This window comes from Pyrus communis, chromosome 12, assembly GCF_041283825.1.
Source record: "Pyrus communis isolate YQ-2024b chromosome 12, ASM4128382v1, whole genome shotgun sequence".
Classification (NCBI taxonomy): domain Eukaryota; kingdom Viridiplantae; phylum Streptophyta; class Magnoliopsida; order Rosales; family Rosaceae; genus Pyrus; species Pyrus communis.
The window spans coordinates 17,266,239-17,281,287 of NC_142576.1; the positions used below are offsets into that span (position 1 = coordinate 17,266,239).

The following is a 15,049-nucleotide window of genomic DNA, read 5'->3' on the forward strand; positions in this document are numbered from 1 at the left end:
GTCGCGAGATCAAGAAGTCATCAGCGTACCCAACGCCACATCAACATACATTTTACTACCCGGCCGACGAGTTAGCACGTTTTGCATTCAACCAAATGACATAGTTAGTTTATTAGTTACTCGGCATAAGCACCACGTAAGCTAAGTAGTTTTTAAGGTCAACACTTTTATAATTTAGTTACATCTACCCATTCATATAACAATGTTAAGCTGCTGTTATCTCCTCAAATTTATAAATAAATTATATTATCCCCTTTAGAAATTTAAGGAGATAACAACAATTTAAAATTTGTTAAATAGTTTTTGTTCCAAAACTAAGATTGATAGATTTTGTGCCAAAAATAAGATTGTTAGATAGATGTTACTAAATTATAAAAGCCATAGAGAGGTTACATCTATTTTGGATGCAGAAGATTTGAAACTTTTTGTCATATCCCATACCGGCTCCGCCGTAGCATGATATTGTCCGCTTTGGGCCCCGACCACGCCCTCACGGTTTTGTTTCTGGGAACTCACACGAGAAATTCCCAGTGGGTCACCCATCTTGGGAATGGTCTCGCTCGAACTCGCTTAACTTTTGAGTTCCGATGGAATCTGAAGCTAGCGAGTTCCCAAAAGGCAACGTGTTATATGGAGGCAGACATGTACATATAAGGCACATCACCCCCTCTCCGTTAATCGATGTGGGATGTTACAATCCACCCACTTGGGGGCCTGACGTCCTCATCGACACACTTGCACCACACGGCATAGTGGCTCTGATACCATTCTATCACATCCCAAACTAGCTCCGTCGTAGCATGATATTGTCCGCTTTGAGCCTCGACCACGCCCTCACGATTTTGTTTCTGGGAACTCATACGAGAACTTCCCAGTGGGTCACACATCTTGGGAATGCTCTCGCCCGAACTCACTTAACTACGAAGTTCCGATGGAATCTGAAGCCAGTGAGTTCCCAAAAGGCATTGTGCTATATGGAGGTGGGCATGTATATATAAGGCACATCATCCCCTCTCCGTTGGTAAATATGGGATGTTATAATTCACCCCCTTAAGGGCCCGACGTCCTCGTCGGCACACTCGCACCACACGGCAGAGTGGCTTTGATACCATTTTGTCACATCCTAGACCGGCTCTGCCGTAGCACAATATTATCCCTTTGGGCCTCGACCACGCACTCACGGTTTTGTTTATGAGAACTCACACGAGAACTTCCTAGTGGATCACTCATCTTAGGAATGCTCTCGCTCGAACTCGCTTGACTTCGGAGTTCCGATGGAATCTGAAGCCAGTGAGTTCCCAAAAGGTCTTGTGCTATATGGAGGTGAGCATGTACATATAAGGCACATCACTCCCTCTTCGTTGGTCGATGTGGAATGTTACATCTTTTCTTGTACGACGCCGCAGTCGGGGTCTACATTTCAATTCATAATAATAAATTATCATTGTAAAAAATTAGACATATTCAAAACTTTAAGACATTCATTTACGCCAAATAAAATAGACGAATAAAATTATATAAATAATAACATTGTGGTGGAGACCTTAAAAAAGAAAGAAACAAGAAGGTGATGTGTGATATCTTACCAGTGTAATAGTGTACTAGTACATCAGAAAGACAAAGGCTGCAATCAAATCATGTATACAATAATCATCTTGAATTTTCTAATGAAATTCTATTTTGTTTTTCATGTTATGACGATAAGAAAGGGACTTTTTTCTAATGCAAGACAAATACTTCTCTCTCTCTCTCTCTCTCTCTCTCTCTCAAAGTCGGCTTTCTTTCTTCTCAAATTCATCGTCAACAAATCGACATTCAAGGCCAGTCTCATGTTTTCGCTGCCAACGGCCTGCCCTTCTTTTACATCTCTTGGCCGATTTCTCAGTTGGGTTGTCTGCAATCTTTGATTTCACTTCACACAAGGATCCGTTGAGCAAATCGAAGAGTTTGATGTCTCTAATATTTTATAATTATTATCTAGCTAAGTTTCGGCGTGCCTCACTAAGAGACTGAAGAAGATTGAAATAAAGGCCAATCTATCAGTCTCATCATCTCTGCTATCAGCGAGTTCTTTTAATTATCCATCAAAATTAAATATTAAATAGGTTTGTATGTATTTGTATGCGTATGTATGTAACGAGATGACCTATTGGTATGCTATCATCTCTTAATATTTGTATGTACGCTAAGAGATTGTATATATGCATGCTATTAGTATGCTATCATCTCTTAATATTTGTATGTACGTTAAGAAATTGTATATATGCATGCTATCAGTGAGTCCTTCTAATTATCAGTTGACGGTTAAATAAAAAATACATGATACACTTTTAGTGTTTTAATATTCACTCTTAATATTAACTTTAACCGTAATGACTTTAAATTTGTAATCAACAGATGACCGAGGTAACGAGACTCAAAAAATAGTGTACGTAAGGGATAAATAAAGCAAAATTGGTAAAACTATTGAGGGTATAAAGGTAAAACCACACGGGAGGCATTTCCTTCGTTCATGGAGGAGTATTCTCGTCAGAGCTGAGTCATACACAAAAGAAAACATAAAAACCAAAGATACAAGAGAAAGACCTCAAATGAAGCTTCAGCAATGGCGTTAATGGCAACCAGAACAAACCTCTTTAGGCTCCTCACTACAAAAGCACCGATTTTGGGATCTGGGTCTTCCTCCAATGGCCTCAAGGGACCCGTTCGGGCCGACCGGAGAGGTGGAGCCGTGTCAACTTCGTCGTCTTCGACCTCTGCGGTGGCGCAGCAGCCTGAGTCCGGGACCATTGAGTCTAGGCCGCCGCACATGGGGCTGGAGATATTGGGTGTGAAAGATTACGAAGATTATAGAAGGTCTTTGTATGGTGAAATCACTCACAAGGCTTTGCTAGTTGATGCTGTTGGTACCCTTGTTGTTCCTTCCCAGCCAATGGCTCAGGTCCTCTCTCTCTCTATCTAACGCTTTACATGCACACAGCCGGCACATATCATTTCTTAATATTTGTATGTATGTAAATTGTAATGAACGTTTGGGCTTCTGGTTTTTATATATATGAACTGAATTGTCTGGGTTTCTGGGTTTGTATATCAATGGATTGAAGCTTTTGGATCTTGTGTCCTTTTTTTTTTTTTTTTTTTTTTTTCTATTTTGTGTTTTGGGATAGTTCCATAAATGGTAAAAATCCATGAACATCCTGCTCATATTTCCATTTTGAGATTATACGTGGAGATATTGATTATTTTTGCATCTATTGAATTTCTGGGTTTTGTGTGAGAGAATTAGATTCCTGGGAATTTTCCTTTAAAAGTTATATTTTGGTTTTGGTTTGTAGCGTTTGCAGGTTTTGGGATTTCTTTTTTTTTTTTTTTTTTCCTCTTTCTCTCTCTCTTATCTGTCTGTACGGCTGCTGACATATTGAATATTTTTCTGTTTGCATAGATATATAGGAAGATAGGTGAGAAATACGGAGTGGAGTACTCAGAGACGGAGATTTTGAACAGATACAGAAGAGCTTACGAGCAGCCTTGGGGAAGATCTCGTCTAAGGTCTCTTCCCATCTTGTTTTCAATGTTTCTATTTTCCCTTGTATACTGGGGTACATATGGTTTTCGATAATCCATTTGCTGTCGTTTGAAGTGTAAGTTTTATGTCTTTACTTTTTTTATTCACTGGCCTTTTATCGAAATTTACATCAATTTTTGCCTTTAATACCTATTATTTTGCATTTTGGAAGTTGGCTGGGAAGCTAATTCATAACCTCTGTGTTCTTAAGTTTATTGGTAGAGATTTGATGCTTCATGCAATCAACTTCACTTTGTTTCTCATAACCGAGTATTGACCGGGAAAGATCTAACAATCTGATGGTCTTGTGGTTCCTTGTATTTTGGAAATATATTGAGAGTCCCCTCAAGTCTAGCGTAGAATTTTCCCCCGTCTAGCCATTGTGTTTTCAATGGTAATCGGTCAAGTAGAAGTGAATCCTTTCTTTCTGTTTCTTTTCAGTGTCCCCCTTAATCTCAATTAGTTAATGCAGAAGTTTAGCAGTAATTCTGCCATGTTTGGAGTGAATTCTCTGATTTTCTCTTTTATCTTTAAAGTGAGCATTTTCTCTTTTCTCCTTGTAGATATGTAAATGATGGGAGACCCTTCTGGCAATATATAGTCAGTTCTTCCACTGGCTGTTCCGATTCTCAGTACTTTGAAGAACTTTATAACTACTATACGACTGACAAGGTTGGGTGATTTTTAAGTACCATTTTCTGTATAGCGATATAGAGGTGTGAAGTGGGTTATAATATTTTTCTTTGTTTTCTCATAGGCTTGGCACCTCTGTGATCCTGATGCTGAGAAGGTGTTTGAAGCTCTGAGGAAAGCAGGTGTTAAAGTAGCTGTTGTATCAAATTTTGATACCCGATTAAGGCCTCTTTTACATGCTCTACATTGTGAACATTGGTTTGATGCAGTAGCAGTGTCAGCCGAAGTAAGTGAATTGCTTAGAAATTTTCTACAGTAAGTCTTTGCGTCGTTCTCTCTCTCTCTCTCTCTCTCACACATACACACACACACACACACACACACACAGGGACCACAGACAGACACATTCTAGGATCTTCTGCATTACGTACGGTTCTTGAATCAAGTGATTGGTTGTCCATATTATCCATCGTTCAGAAATTAAGAAGTTAAGTCCAACAAAGTTGGTCTTTATTTTGTAGTAATAATCAAAAAAAGTGATACTGTACTTGTTGTTTAACTCCCACCCTCCCACACAAAAAGAGAATGCAAAAGCTAAATGGGATTTTCGGGAATTCCATATTTGTATTATATACATACAAAAAGATTTGAACTCTTTTTTCTTCTCCACATAATCCGTTGGTCTGATGAAAATAACTCTCTTGTTGGTATCATTGTGTCACTGCTGATGCTATGATTATTACTTATTTGAACAGGTTGAAGCAGAGAAGCCAAATCCAACAATATTTCTTAAAGCTTGTGAATTATTGGGAGTAAAACCTGAGGATGCTGTGCATGTAGGTGATGATCGTAGGAATGATATATGGGGTGCTAGAGATGCAGGCTGTGATGCTTGGCTTTGGGGAAGTGATGTTCACTCCTTCAAGGAGGTATATCCCCGTCTGTCTTTTTATGCTAAGGAAATTTTAGGCAGGGGTATTATGCTGTATGATTTAGTCCCTAGATAACTTCATGGAAACATTTAACGGGCATATCGTGGTTGCTCCCAACGCAACCTTTGGATTAGGGAACTTTGCTCTAATTTTTTTTGTTTCTCCCTACGGTGTATCATATGATATACAGAAGACTTGGAGTGCCGATCTAGCTATGTTGAGGTGGGTGGTTCCAGCATCTTGCATGGCATTTTTCTGAAAGAAACATAAGGTACTAGGAGGAGGAAAATAAGGGTATAGAGGTCCTGTGCAGATGTAGTGTGATGGCTGTTCTTCGGGGTGGTTGGTTTGAAAGCAAAAGAAGTATCTTTTTACAGCATTAGGGAGAAGGGAAGGAGTTTTTACAAGATAAAGTTCGATTGAAGTCATCCTTGTTGGCTCGGTTTCTTCGGAACTCTGGGGACGGACTAATTTTTTTTAGGCATCTGTGCTGCTATTATTAATCAGGGTTGGTTCCATTATCTTGCCACATTTCAAACGTCTTCGTGCTAACTGTTTGGCTACTTTAGTCAAGTTAGAATACTATCATTAAGAGAGCACCAGCTGCAGGACGAATACATGCCTTGTCTGTCTGTAGCATTTGTGTATTGGTTCAACAACAACAACAATGAAACAAAGCCTATCCCACTAAGTGGGGTCGGCTATATGAATCCTATAATGCCATCGCGCTCGGTTTTGTGCCATGTCTTCCGTTAGACCCAAGTAGTCCAAGTCTTTTCCTAGAGTCTCTTTCCAAGTCTTCCTAGGCGTTCCTCTACCCCTTTAGCCCTGAGCCTCTATCTCGTAATCACATCTTCTAAACTTGCAAACCCGCTTAATTTATTATCTAAGAGCCTTGGAAATGTGTGTCAAACTCTTGGCGTTCATCGTCGTTGTCGATGTTGAAGTCCTTTTCACCCTTGCTTTTGACATTCTGTTTTTTTTTGTAGTCATCGTCTACCATGTATTTTATGCGTATCTTTTCTAGTCATCCAAAAATGGCACGTTATTTCATTTGTGTAAACTAATTACTTATGTGCTGCTAATGCAGGTGGCTCAGAGGGTAGGGGTCCAGGTTTAACATGACGTCGTAGCGACCTGAATGATGCTCGCTCTGTACAGGTTTTTATTTACCTTCTTCGATGCGGGGCGCTGTGTAATTAGGCTCTTGGTGTAATCTGTATAAGAGAGACGTGAAACCTAAGAGAATTATCATGCTGAAGTGTCGATTTCGTACTAATTTAAAGTTAATGAAATGGTAAGTTACAGTTGCATCACATTCTGATAGTATAAGAGAATTATCACGTTCTGATAGTACTAGAGACCTCACACTGATTTCTGAAACTTACAGTACAAGAAACCTAGGCTTATACTTTCGATTGGAGCCCCTCTCGTTTGGCAGGCCTTGGCGGATGAACAGTCTGGGGCTGTGTGCACCCGCGCAGCCCCAGACCTGTCGAAGAAAATTACTGATGTGCTGCTAAAGTGATTGTGAGAATTTTCGTTTCTCCTAGAGAGTCTGGGGTTTGTTTGGGTTTTTCCGACTGAATGTTCCATGAATTATTCACTTTCAGAGAGCAAAAATCATATTTTTATTTTATCAGGAAAGAAAAAGATGTCATTTAATACTATGCTCTAGTGGTGGTATTCTTCTTCATTTGTAAGTGAGAGGTCTTAAGTTTGATTTTCGCCAAAGGTGAATTTGAACCAGATTATTACTAGCCCACATCATATACCATCCCCTTCTTCTTAGTATAAATAATATTGTTCGTTAACAAAAATAAAAATAAAAATAAAAAACCGGAGTTTTGATGTTAAAAGTCAGAAAAGATGTGCTCATTTAAGCAATGAAGAATATTGATTAAGGTTTATAATCCCGGAATAGGATCCTCTCCTGAGCAAATATGCTCAGGATTCTCATGACCAACCAACACGGACCGTTGGATTTTAATCCAATGGCTACAATTATTATACCTTTTAGAGGGACTCCCTGTTTGTAGCCATTGGATCAAAATCCAACGGCCCGTGTTGGTTGGTCATAAGGATCCCGAGCATTTGCTCAGGAGAGGATCCGATTCCTATAATCCCCGACTCCCCTTTAAATACCATCTAGCTATAGTTACTAGTATTTGTATTAAGAGTAATTTTTTGGTGTACTCAAACACAGTCACGTGAGCAAGTGGCATGTTACCGCAATGGTGAAAAGGCGTTGAGCCCTTACATGATGGCGTGGATTCGAACTCGTCAATGGCAAATCTAATATCTAATCTAACAAAATCTATCGTTTGAAGAAAATAAAAAATAAAATATAAACACGGTCATATAGTGTTATTATTCTACTTAAATTGTAACACATGAGTTAGCTTATTATTAATATACTTTATAAGTCGAACGTATGTATTCTATTGTTGACTTGCATTATAACACTCGAGATAGTATACCACATAACTTGTGTTTTTGGTATCCATAAAAATTTCACGTGTTAAGAAGACTAGCCATTATTGACTATAGTACTATTTTCATATCTAATCAATTTCTCAAGTATCACATTATTATAAGGAATATGCTCGGAAGGTGAAGTGATTAAGAGTATTTATTTATACACATAAAATGTTATGTCATGTTCCTTCTCTCCATACTGCTTGTACAAAACAAAATATATGAATAGTTAAGAAAAGTTACAAGTAATGGTGTTTAATTAAAGTGTTAACCATGTTATTTTGAAAGGAAAGGTTAAACATGATAATTAGTTAGAGTGTCACCAATCACGCTTTCTATTTTATAACAAAGTTTTAACAAAAATTATTTTAGGAGCTATTTAAAAAAGTTTTGCTCAAACCATAGAGTTATAACGACTATGAGTCAATAACTAGTTAATAAATTACATATATATATATATATATATTTAAAATTGTTTTAGGCCTGATTTAACTAATGAATTATAGAGAGAATAGAGAGGATGCGGCAAGCATAGAGAAAAAGAGAATTGGGTGAATTCTGAGGTGTGTTTTCTCACCCTCATTGTGATAGTAGTAGGGAAGGTTCTTTACCCCAATAGTACTACAACTCTAATGGTAGAATCCCATAAGAATTTCCTAGGATTTACACAACCATATTACTAAACTATTAGGACTGCAACAAAAACAATATTAATTAGCATTAATTATAGAGAGCCACTTGGAGCTCCTTCCTTCCTATGTTTAGGAGATCCTAGATGAATTCCTATCTTAGGAGGTAAGCATGATTGGAGTTGATTTTTTTGAAATCTTCCCCAACTCTAGTTAGAAGCTCATTTAGAGAGCACGTTGAAGATGTTCTTTTGGTTTTTCTTAAATTGGGAAGGAAAAGACGTCTTGTACTAGACATCATTTTTTCTATCATTGAAAGGAGTCGAATCATATACCTATTTTGATCCTAACTCATTACTCCACCTCAATCGCTAAGCTAACTGACCAAAATGACTTGTGTATTTAACATCTTTCCACATAGAGAAACAGACTTCCATCTTTTTGCAATAATTGATGAAATAATCAACCCTTACGGTGGATTATTACTTGGCTTTGGAAAGGGAGATTGGACAAGATTTGAGTCGGCTCATAAATGGCGTGCAAAATTACGAATTTCGTGTAGCCCAAGAGAGTAACTAGTTTCATCATAGACAAGCAAGATTGAATTTGAAACTTTCTAACATATTTCAAAAACCATATTTTTGCTTAATCCCTTTTAACATAACATTAATACAGGAAACAAAACAACCTCTGCTCACACCGAGTATACGCCCGCCCAAAGCTGTGATGCGGCATTCCACAAATCATAAAAATTGCCAAAACTGCAAGACCTCTACAAGTTGTTCCTAGAAAAAGCTCTAAAGTTTCAAACGGGGAGAAAAATACTCCCCTATCACCTGGTTTAACCAGATGAAGGTCCAGCTTGGTGTCTGCTCTTCTTGCAGTAACTCCCAAATCTTTGGGCAACCGCAGCATCGTATGATGTATCCCATACCTGAAAATTCAGTCATATTAAATTAGCAATCGTGATCCACCATAGAAAAACCGCCTTTCAAAATAGTGCAACAACGAACAAGATACAGAAAGATGGCTCACTTCCAGTTTCCCTTTTGAGCCTCCTATGGCCAGCAAAAAGGGGTTATCTTCTGCAAACGAAATAGAAAAGACGGCTCCCTGACAATATTCAGAGCAGAGTCCAACAATCAATCTCACATTAAACAAAAGAAAAAGAAGAATAACTCGTTGCACTAGAATGATGAACTACAATCAATCACTTACTGCTTTAGGATTCCTGGATGAAATGCACGAAGGTTGGTTGTTTGACAAATCCCAAAGCTTTACCTGTAACAAATGATAGTGGAAACATTACAAAACATTCAAATCTGCCCAGTATACGAGTGTGCAGGTAGTGAGAAACCTTCATACCATTTTATCTGTGGATCCAGTTGCAAGAAGCTGGAAAACAAAAGGCACAGAGGTGAGATTACACAAACTCAGTGATAAAAAAGTATGCCAAAGTAAGGAGAAAAAGAGAACCGTACATTAGGTGCTGCAGGGTTATATGAGATTGAGCAAACAGCTTTGTCGTGTGCATGAAGAGTAAAACTAGGTTTAGACTCAAAAGTAGGAGCAGATGTGGCAGCCCGAATATCAAACCCTTTGATTGTGCCATCTTCAAGGCTCACCTGGATGGATTTAAAAAATGTTGTGATTGATAAAGGATAATTCTTATAAAGCCAGAGAGCATCTGTATCCACACGTTAACAAATAACATGAATAGGGACTAACAAAAAGCAAATACTACGTGATTAAGTACGAAAAAAAGACTGTCTTAAGAGCCAAAGCGCACACCACAAATGAATGCTCAGTGTGTGGATCCCATGCTAAGCTTTCTACATCAGCTGTGACAGTCCACTTATACCCAGAATGTGATGGCACCCTCCCATCTTTCTGGAATGAATAACAAATGTAAATGCACAAGTCAAAAAAAAATTTCAAACAAATAAGTTCCTTAGGTTCGCTTAAGTTCTAGGATAACAAATAAATGCCAACAGAGTAACATTTGTAAAACATTAAATACCAAGACTACTGTATGATCAAAAGAACCACTGAGAAGAACTTGAGGGGCAAAATGATTCCATGCAACTGCCTGAACCTGTAAAAATAGCATGGATAAGGTTAAATTTGAGTTTAAATAGCAAAAGTTGAAAGGAAAAATCAGCTGAACTCCTTAAAATGAAGATCTCAAGATTGCGTTTGTTCTATAGCACACCATTGAAATTTTGATTTCAGGTGAAAGCATAGAAAATTCTTGCCTTGTCGGTATGGTGCTCCATGGTAATATTACATTTTCCGGTAACCACATCCCAAATCTTAACTTGTTTGTCAGCACTTGCACTAGCAAGTATATTTCTGTTTATAGAAGAAAAAAAAACAACAGAGTTTATGGAACCTTCCACTGAAGCAACAACACGTAGTACAAAACTGTAGAAGAGTACAAACCTGTACTCCTTATTCCAAGCAAGACCGAGAACTGAATCTCTGTGACTGTCTTCTTTGTATTTGATTGATACCTAATACAATGCAAGTTTCAGGATTGGTAAAGAAAGTGAAAACGAGTTGCAGGATTATCAAAGCCCAAAGGGTGAAAGAATTGAGCATCAAACCTTCTTTCCTTTCTTTTTCTTCTTCTCAGCAATACCACCCAATATCACACATGGTTGTACTTCATCAATCTGAAAAACAGCAAAAATGTTTAGAAAATACAATAACATTTCCATCAATTACCCACATAAACCTATGTAATGAGACTAGTGTCCATGAACTACATACGATGTCAAGATCCCATATCTCAATAGATGGTTCATCCATTAAACCAACAGCAATGAAATTCCCTGCCAACATATAAAATTATTGGACATCCGTTAAATATAATGGTAAAGCATAGCCAAAACTAATGATTGAAAAAAAAATATACAAGTTATGAAAAAATTGCATCGCTATAAAGGAAAACAACTATTCACAATACACAAGATAATTGTCATTAAACTTCACTGTAAAAGAGAGCTCACTGTTGCAGAAATTTTGAGAGGAATAAATCTAATTTTAACACGATTGTACTTGCTATCAAAGAAAAAGACAGGTGAAAACAGAAATTAAGTAGAAGAAGATCTTACATTTTTTTTTTTTTTTTAAACAGAAGAAATTATAACTATAAATATAATTCACGTATATGAGTGACCTCCAGATGTTTCAACCAAAATGCATATGTAACACATGAATCGCACCTTTATCTCCACCTTTGAGAGGACAATCAAGCCATGCTGTGCAAAGGGGAAATGATGAAAGGATGACATCATGGTGAACAAAAACATCAGCTTCACCATCTTCTGATTCAACATACAGCCAAATCTGCTCATACATAATTCAATTACGGTCAGTGGAAAATAGACAAAGAAAAATGAAACAGATAACTTCAAAAACTATTACATGCCTCAAGCTGGCTGACTTCATCTTCATTGCGGGCACAAACTATGACTGCATCACTCGGACTAATGGTCATGTCATCACTGTCTTCAGAATCCTCATCCTTTGAGAAAATAAAAATGAAAATGAAAAACCAGGTTACTCTCCTAGCCTCACAAAAGAAGGAAAGAAAGCAGAAAGAATGACATAATTGAGTAGTAAAAACTTACATCATCCTTTTCCTTCTTTAGATATGGATCCACTTCGTTACTTGGGTAGTAAAGGTCCCCAACCCCACTACTAAATACATCAATGCCTGAGGCCAGATATAAGAAGATGCAATGTTAGCTATAAATCGTAATCAACGCTCATGAGAGGAAGCATATGGTAAATTTAACCAAATTACAAGTAAGTAATTTCAACAATGCTCAAGTTCAACATTGCATAATACGTCCATTTTAACTGACATGGTAAAACCATATGTACTAACAAAACCTTCTAACTGTAAACTAAAGAAAAAGAAAATTTTACAGGTCTCACAAGGACTCAAGTTTATTGACCAAAAAAAAAAAACCGCTTTCAAGTTTAACTCTGAGTAACCGTTTGATTGACCATCCAACATGTCCACCTTAAGCAACACGGTAACTAAACCCCTCATATGCTTCAAAAATGAAATCAAGAAAATAAAGAACAAAGGGAAATACCATCATCCTCGTCGTCATAATGTTCCATGTCGAGTTCCCTCAATCCATCGGCTATGTCATCAAATTTGATCCCTGGCTCGGTAACTTTGGGAGCTCTTCCGAGTGCTTTTGCTACCTCTAATGCTTGGGAGACTTGATCACCCTGTTTGGGGTTTTCAACATCCATTTCTCCGTCATCGTCCTCGCTTTCAGCATCTCCACTGCAAAATCAGCATCCCATCAAAACCAAACAAGTCAGAGAGTCGAAAATCAACACCCGAACCGAACACAGCTTCATGGTCCCAATCCACAAACACATTACACATACATTAAACTGAAAATTCAACCCTTTCCCACTTTCTTCAAGAAATAAACCGCCAACCCTCCACAAAGTTTTTCACTTTTCGGAGAAAAAAAAAAATTACAACAATTATTTTTGGTTAAAACAAATTACCAAACCATTAGTTTCAAAGAAAGTGAACGCCATTGGCACAAAATTTGAACTTCCGCCAACAAATCAACAAGTTCAGAAGTTTCACCTTTTCTCCAAGGCGCCGGTTTTAATTAGCTCTTCGATTTCCTCTTTGGTGGGCGGGTCGGCGACGGAGGGGACTGGCTTCGAAACCCCTTTGGGCACCCAAGAAATTGCTGATATCATTTTTTCTTCTTCTTCTCAGAACTGGGTTGGATTTCGATCGCTGTGTTTTGGTGGAGGTTTTGGAGGTTTATGAAATTTGGCGGTGGAGCAAACTCTTTTCAGCTGCCTGGCATTCGACTAGGTGAGAAGTAGGGTATGAATTCAAACTTCGTTTTTGTCACTTTTTTATGAGTTAATTCCACATACGCCCAATGATTTTTGGCGCTTATTTCACTTTGATCCTCAAAACTTTTTTTCATCCCGATTTTCTCACTAAACATTTTAATCATATTCTAATTAAGTACATAGTAACGTTACTAATTTATAAGGGTAGTGCTACCCACACACTCATTTTTACTTCTCACACACCTCTCTTAATTTTTTGCTATTAAATCGAATGAATTGAAAAAGATCAATGAACAATAAATGGTGTGTTAATAGCACTACCCATTTATAATTAGACTAACATTTCTATGTGCATTGATGCGTACGGAAAAAGTCTAATCATTGGCACAAGTGGCTTGTAACTTGGTATATTCAATTGGAAATTTGAGAGATTTCAATGGATTTTTATAGAGTCTAATTGATTTGTAGATATTTTATATAAATTTTGATTCAATTCCCTCGAAATCTCATGAGAAGATGTGAGATTTGTGGATATTTAAATTACACTACAAAATCTCTCAAACTCCCTCTAATTCCTCAACTTTTTCAAATTCTTTAAAATCAAATTCTAATTGAATACATCTGGAATGTTATAAACTTCTTTAAAATTCTAATTGAATACACCCGGATTTTTAAGGATTTTAATAAACTATTTTAAAATCTTGATCGACTACACATTGAATTTTAGAAAATTACTTAAAATCATAATTAAATACCCCTAAATTCATTAAAAGAATTAAAATCCCTCAAAATCCTAATTGAATACAACCCTTAAATTGGTTAAGAATTTTTTTCTTTTATCGAAAAAAATTTATATACAAATTAATCACTTTTTTCCATTTACTCAAGTATCTTTTTCCAGTCACTCGTTTTTTCTTAATTTCCACTCTCAAATCTCAGTCGGTTAAAGTGAGTAGTGAGTCTGGTTTGTAATTTTGCTCTAACTCTATCTTTGGCTTTAGAAATCCATAATGTGCCATTTCTCCCCCTATTTCTTCTTTTGTTTTCTACTGGTAACACTTTTCCCTTTTCTTTTCCTCCCACATTTTACTCTTAGAAGCAAAATTAAAATGATAAAAAATGGTAGAAGGTGTCTTGTACCTAAAAAAAGGAACAATGACACAAACCAAATCAAATAGTGTAAAGAAAAGAAAACAACCCCAATCGAAAATATATTAAACAACAAAGTCACAAGAAAAGCTAGCATATAAACAAAATAAAATATGTGACCAATCAACGAAGATAGGTTCACATTTATTTGCAGTAAACATATCCTGGTGTGTTCCTATAACACGAATTGTAGCTACTGAATTTGTCATGGCACAAGTAATCCCAATGCGTTCGGAGTGTGATCGGACCCTATGGACTTCCACAATCGTTGCAAGGTTTAATGTAAGGGTTGTCATGGTGAAGTTTTAGGATTCGAGCCCTTACTTCCTTATGCACCCAAAAACCCAACAAACACTACTGGAACCTCTCTCGGCATTCCATTACACTCAACCATTCCGAGTTGTGACAATTAAGAGAATAGAGAAGTTTGAGCCCTTCATGCTTGGAATCCCACCCGCGGCACACTAAGATGGCATCATACATATACGTTGCTACTTGATGGCCCTTGGAGATTGCACTCTTAAGCCGCTTAATTCTGGCTTCTTCCTTATCGTATCGGAAGAAGTATCGTATCCTCACCATGTAGAGGGCCTCGAGGTTGTGGCCAGTGGCGAAGCTACGTGAGGGTGACAAGTGACGACCGCCCTTCCCCTCGTTGGAAATCAAGCCCAGGAGCGGTGGTTCTGCCCATCTGGTCTCGTCAAAAGTGATGAAATTCTGTCTGGTTTTCGACCTTTTGGGTTTCCCTGCTCTATTGCAACACAGACTGATCGTGTGCTCTCTTATTTTCCAAAAAAACAAACAACCTACGC

General features: G+C 37.5%; 2 protein-coding genes across 5 annotated transcripts; one reads left to right on the forward strand and one right to left on the reverse strand.

Annotated features, from left to right (window-relative positions):
• The first annotated feature begins 2,382 nt into the window (after window positions 1–2,382).
• LOC137744128 (uncharacterized) lies at window positions 2,383–6,446 on the forward strand. Of its 4 annotated transcripts, XM_088680856.1 has the most exons (7): window positions 2,391–2,941; window positions 3,443–3,549; window positions 4,129–4,237; window positions 4,323–4,380; window positions 4,468–4,484; window positions 4,954–5,127; window positions 6,221–6,446. In XM_088680856.1, exons 1-7 carry the CDS (start codon window positions 2,606–2,608, stop codon window positions 6,248–6,250), a joined length of 831 nt encoding a protein of 276 aa, XP_088536982.1. In that variant the 5' UTR covers window positions 2,391–2,605; the 3' UTR covers window positions 6,251–6,446. The 4 variants fall into 4 exon arrangements, 3 of the variants coding, with proteins under 3 accessions (XP_088536983.1, XP_088536982.1, XP_068340093.2); XM_088680857.1 differs by having other exon boundaries at window positions 2,383–2,941; window positions 4,323–4,484; window positions 5,039–5,127; XR_015953877.1 differs by having other exon boundaries at window positions 2,385–2,941; window positions 4,323–4,513.
• Window positions 6,447–8,837: 2,391 nt separating this feature from the next.
• On the reverse strand, window positions 8,838–13,106 carry LOC137745347 (uncharacterized). The gene is made up of 16 exons (XM_068485291.2): window positions 12,865–13,106; window positions 12,347–12,546; window positions 11,873–11,958; window positions 11,671–11,766; window positions 11,465–11,588; window positions 11,010–11,071; window positions 10,844–10,912; window positions 10,680–10,750; window positions 10,493–10,589; window positions 10,258–10,332; window positions 10,029–10,127; window positions 9,719–9,862; window positions 9,603–9,632; window positions 9,456–9,518; window positions 9,273–9,350; window positions 8,838–9,171 (listed from the first exon to the last, which is right to left on the reverse strand). Exons 1-16 carry the CDS (start codon window positions 12,981–12,983, stop codon window positions 9,079–9,081), a joined length of 1,506 nt encoding a protein of 501 aa, XP_068341392.2. The 5' UTR covers window positions 12,984–13,106; the 3' UTR covers window positions 8,838–9,078.
• Between the last annotated feature and the right edge of the window lie 1,943 nt (window positions 13,107–15,049).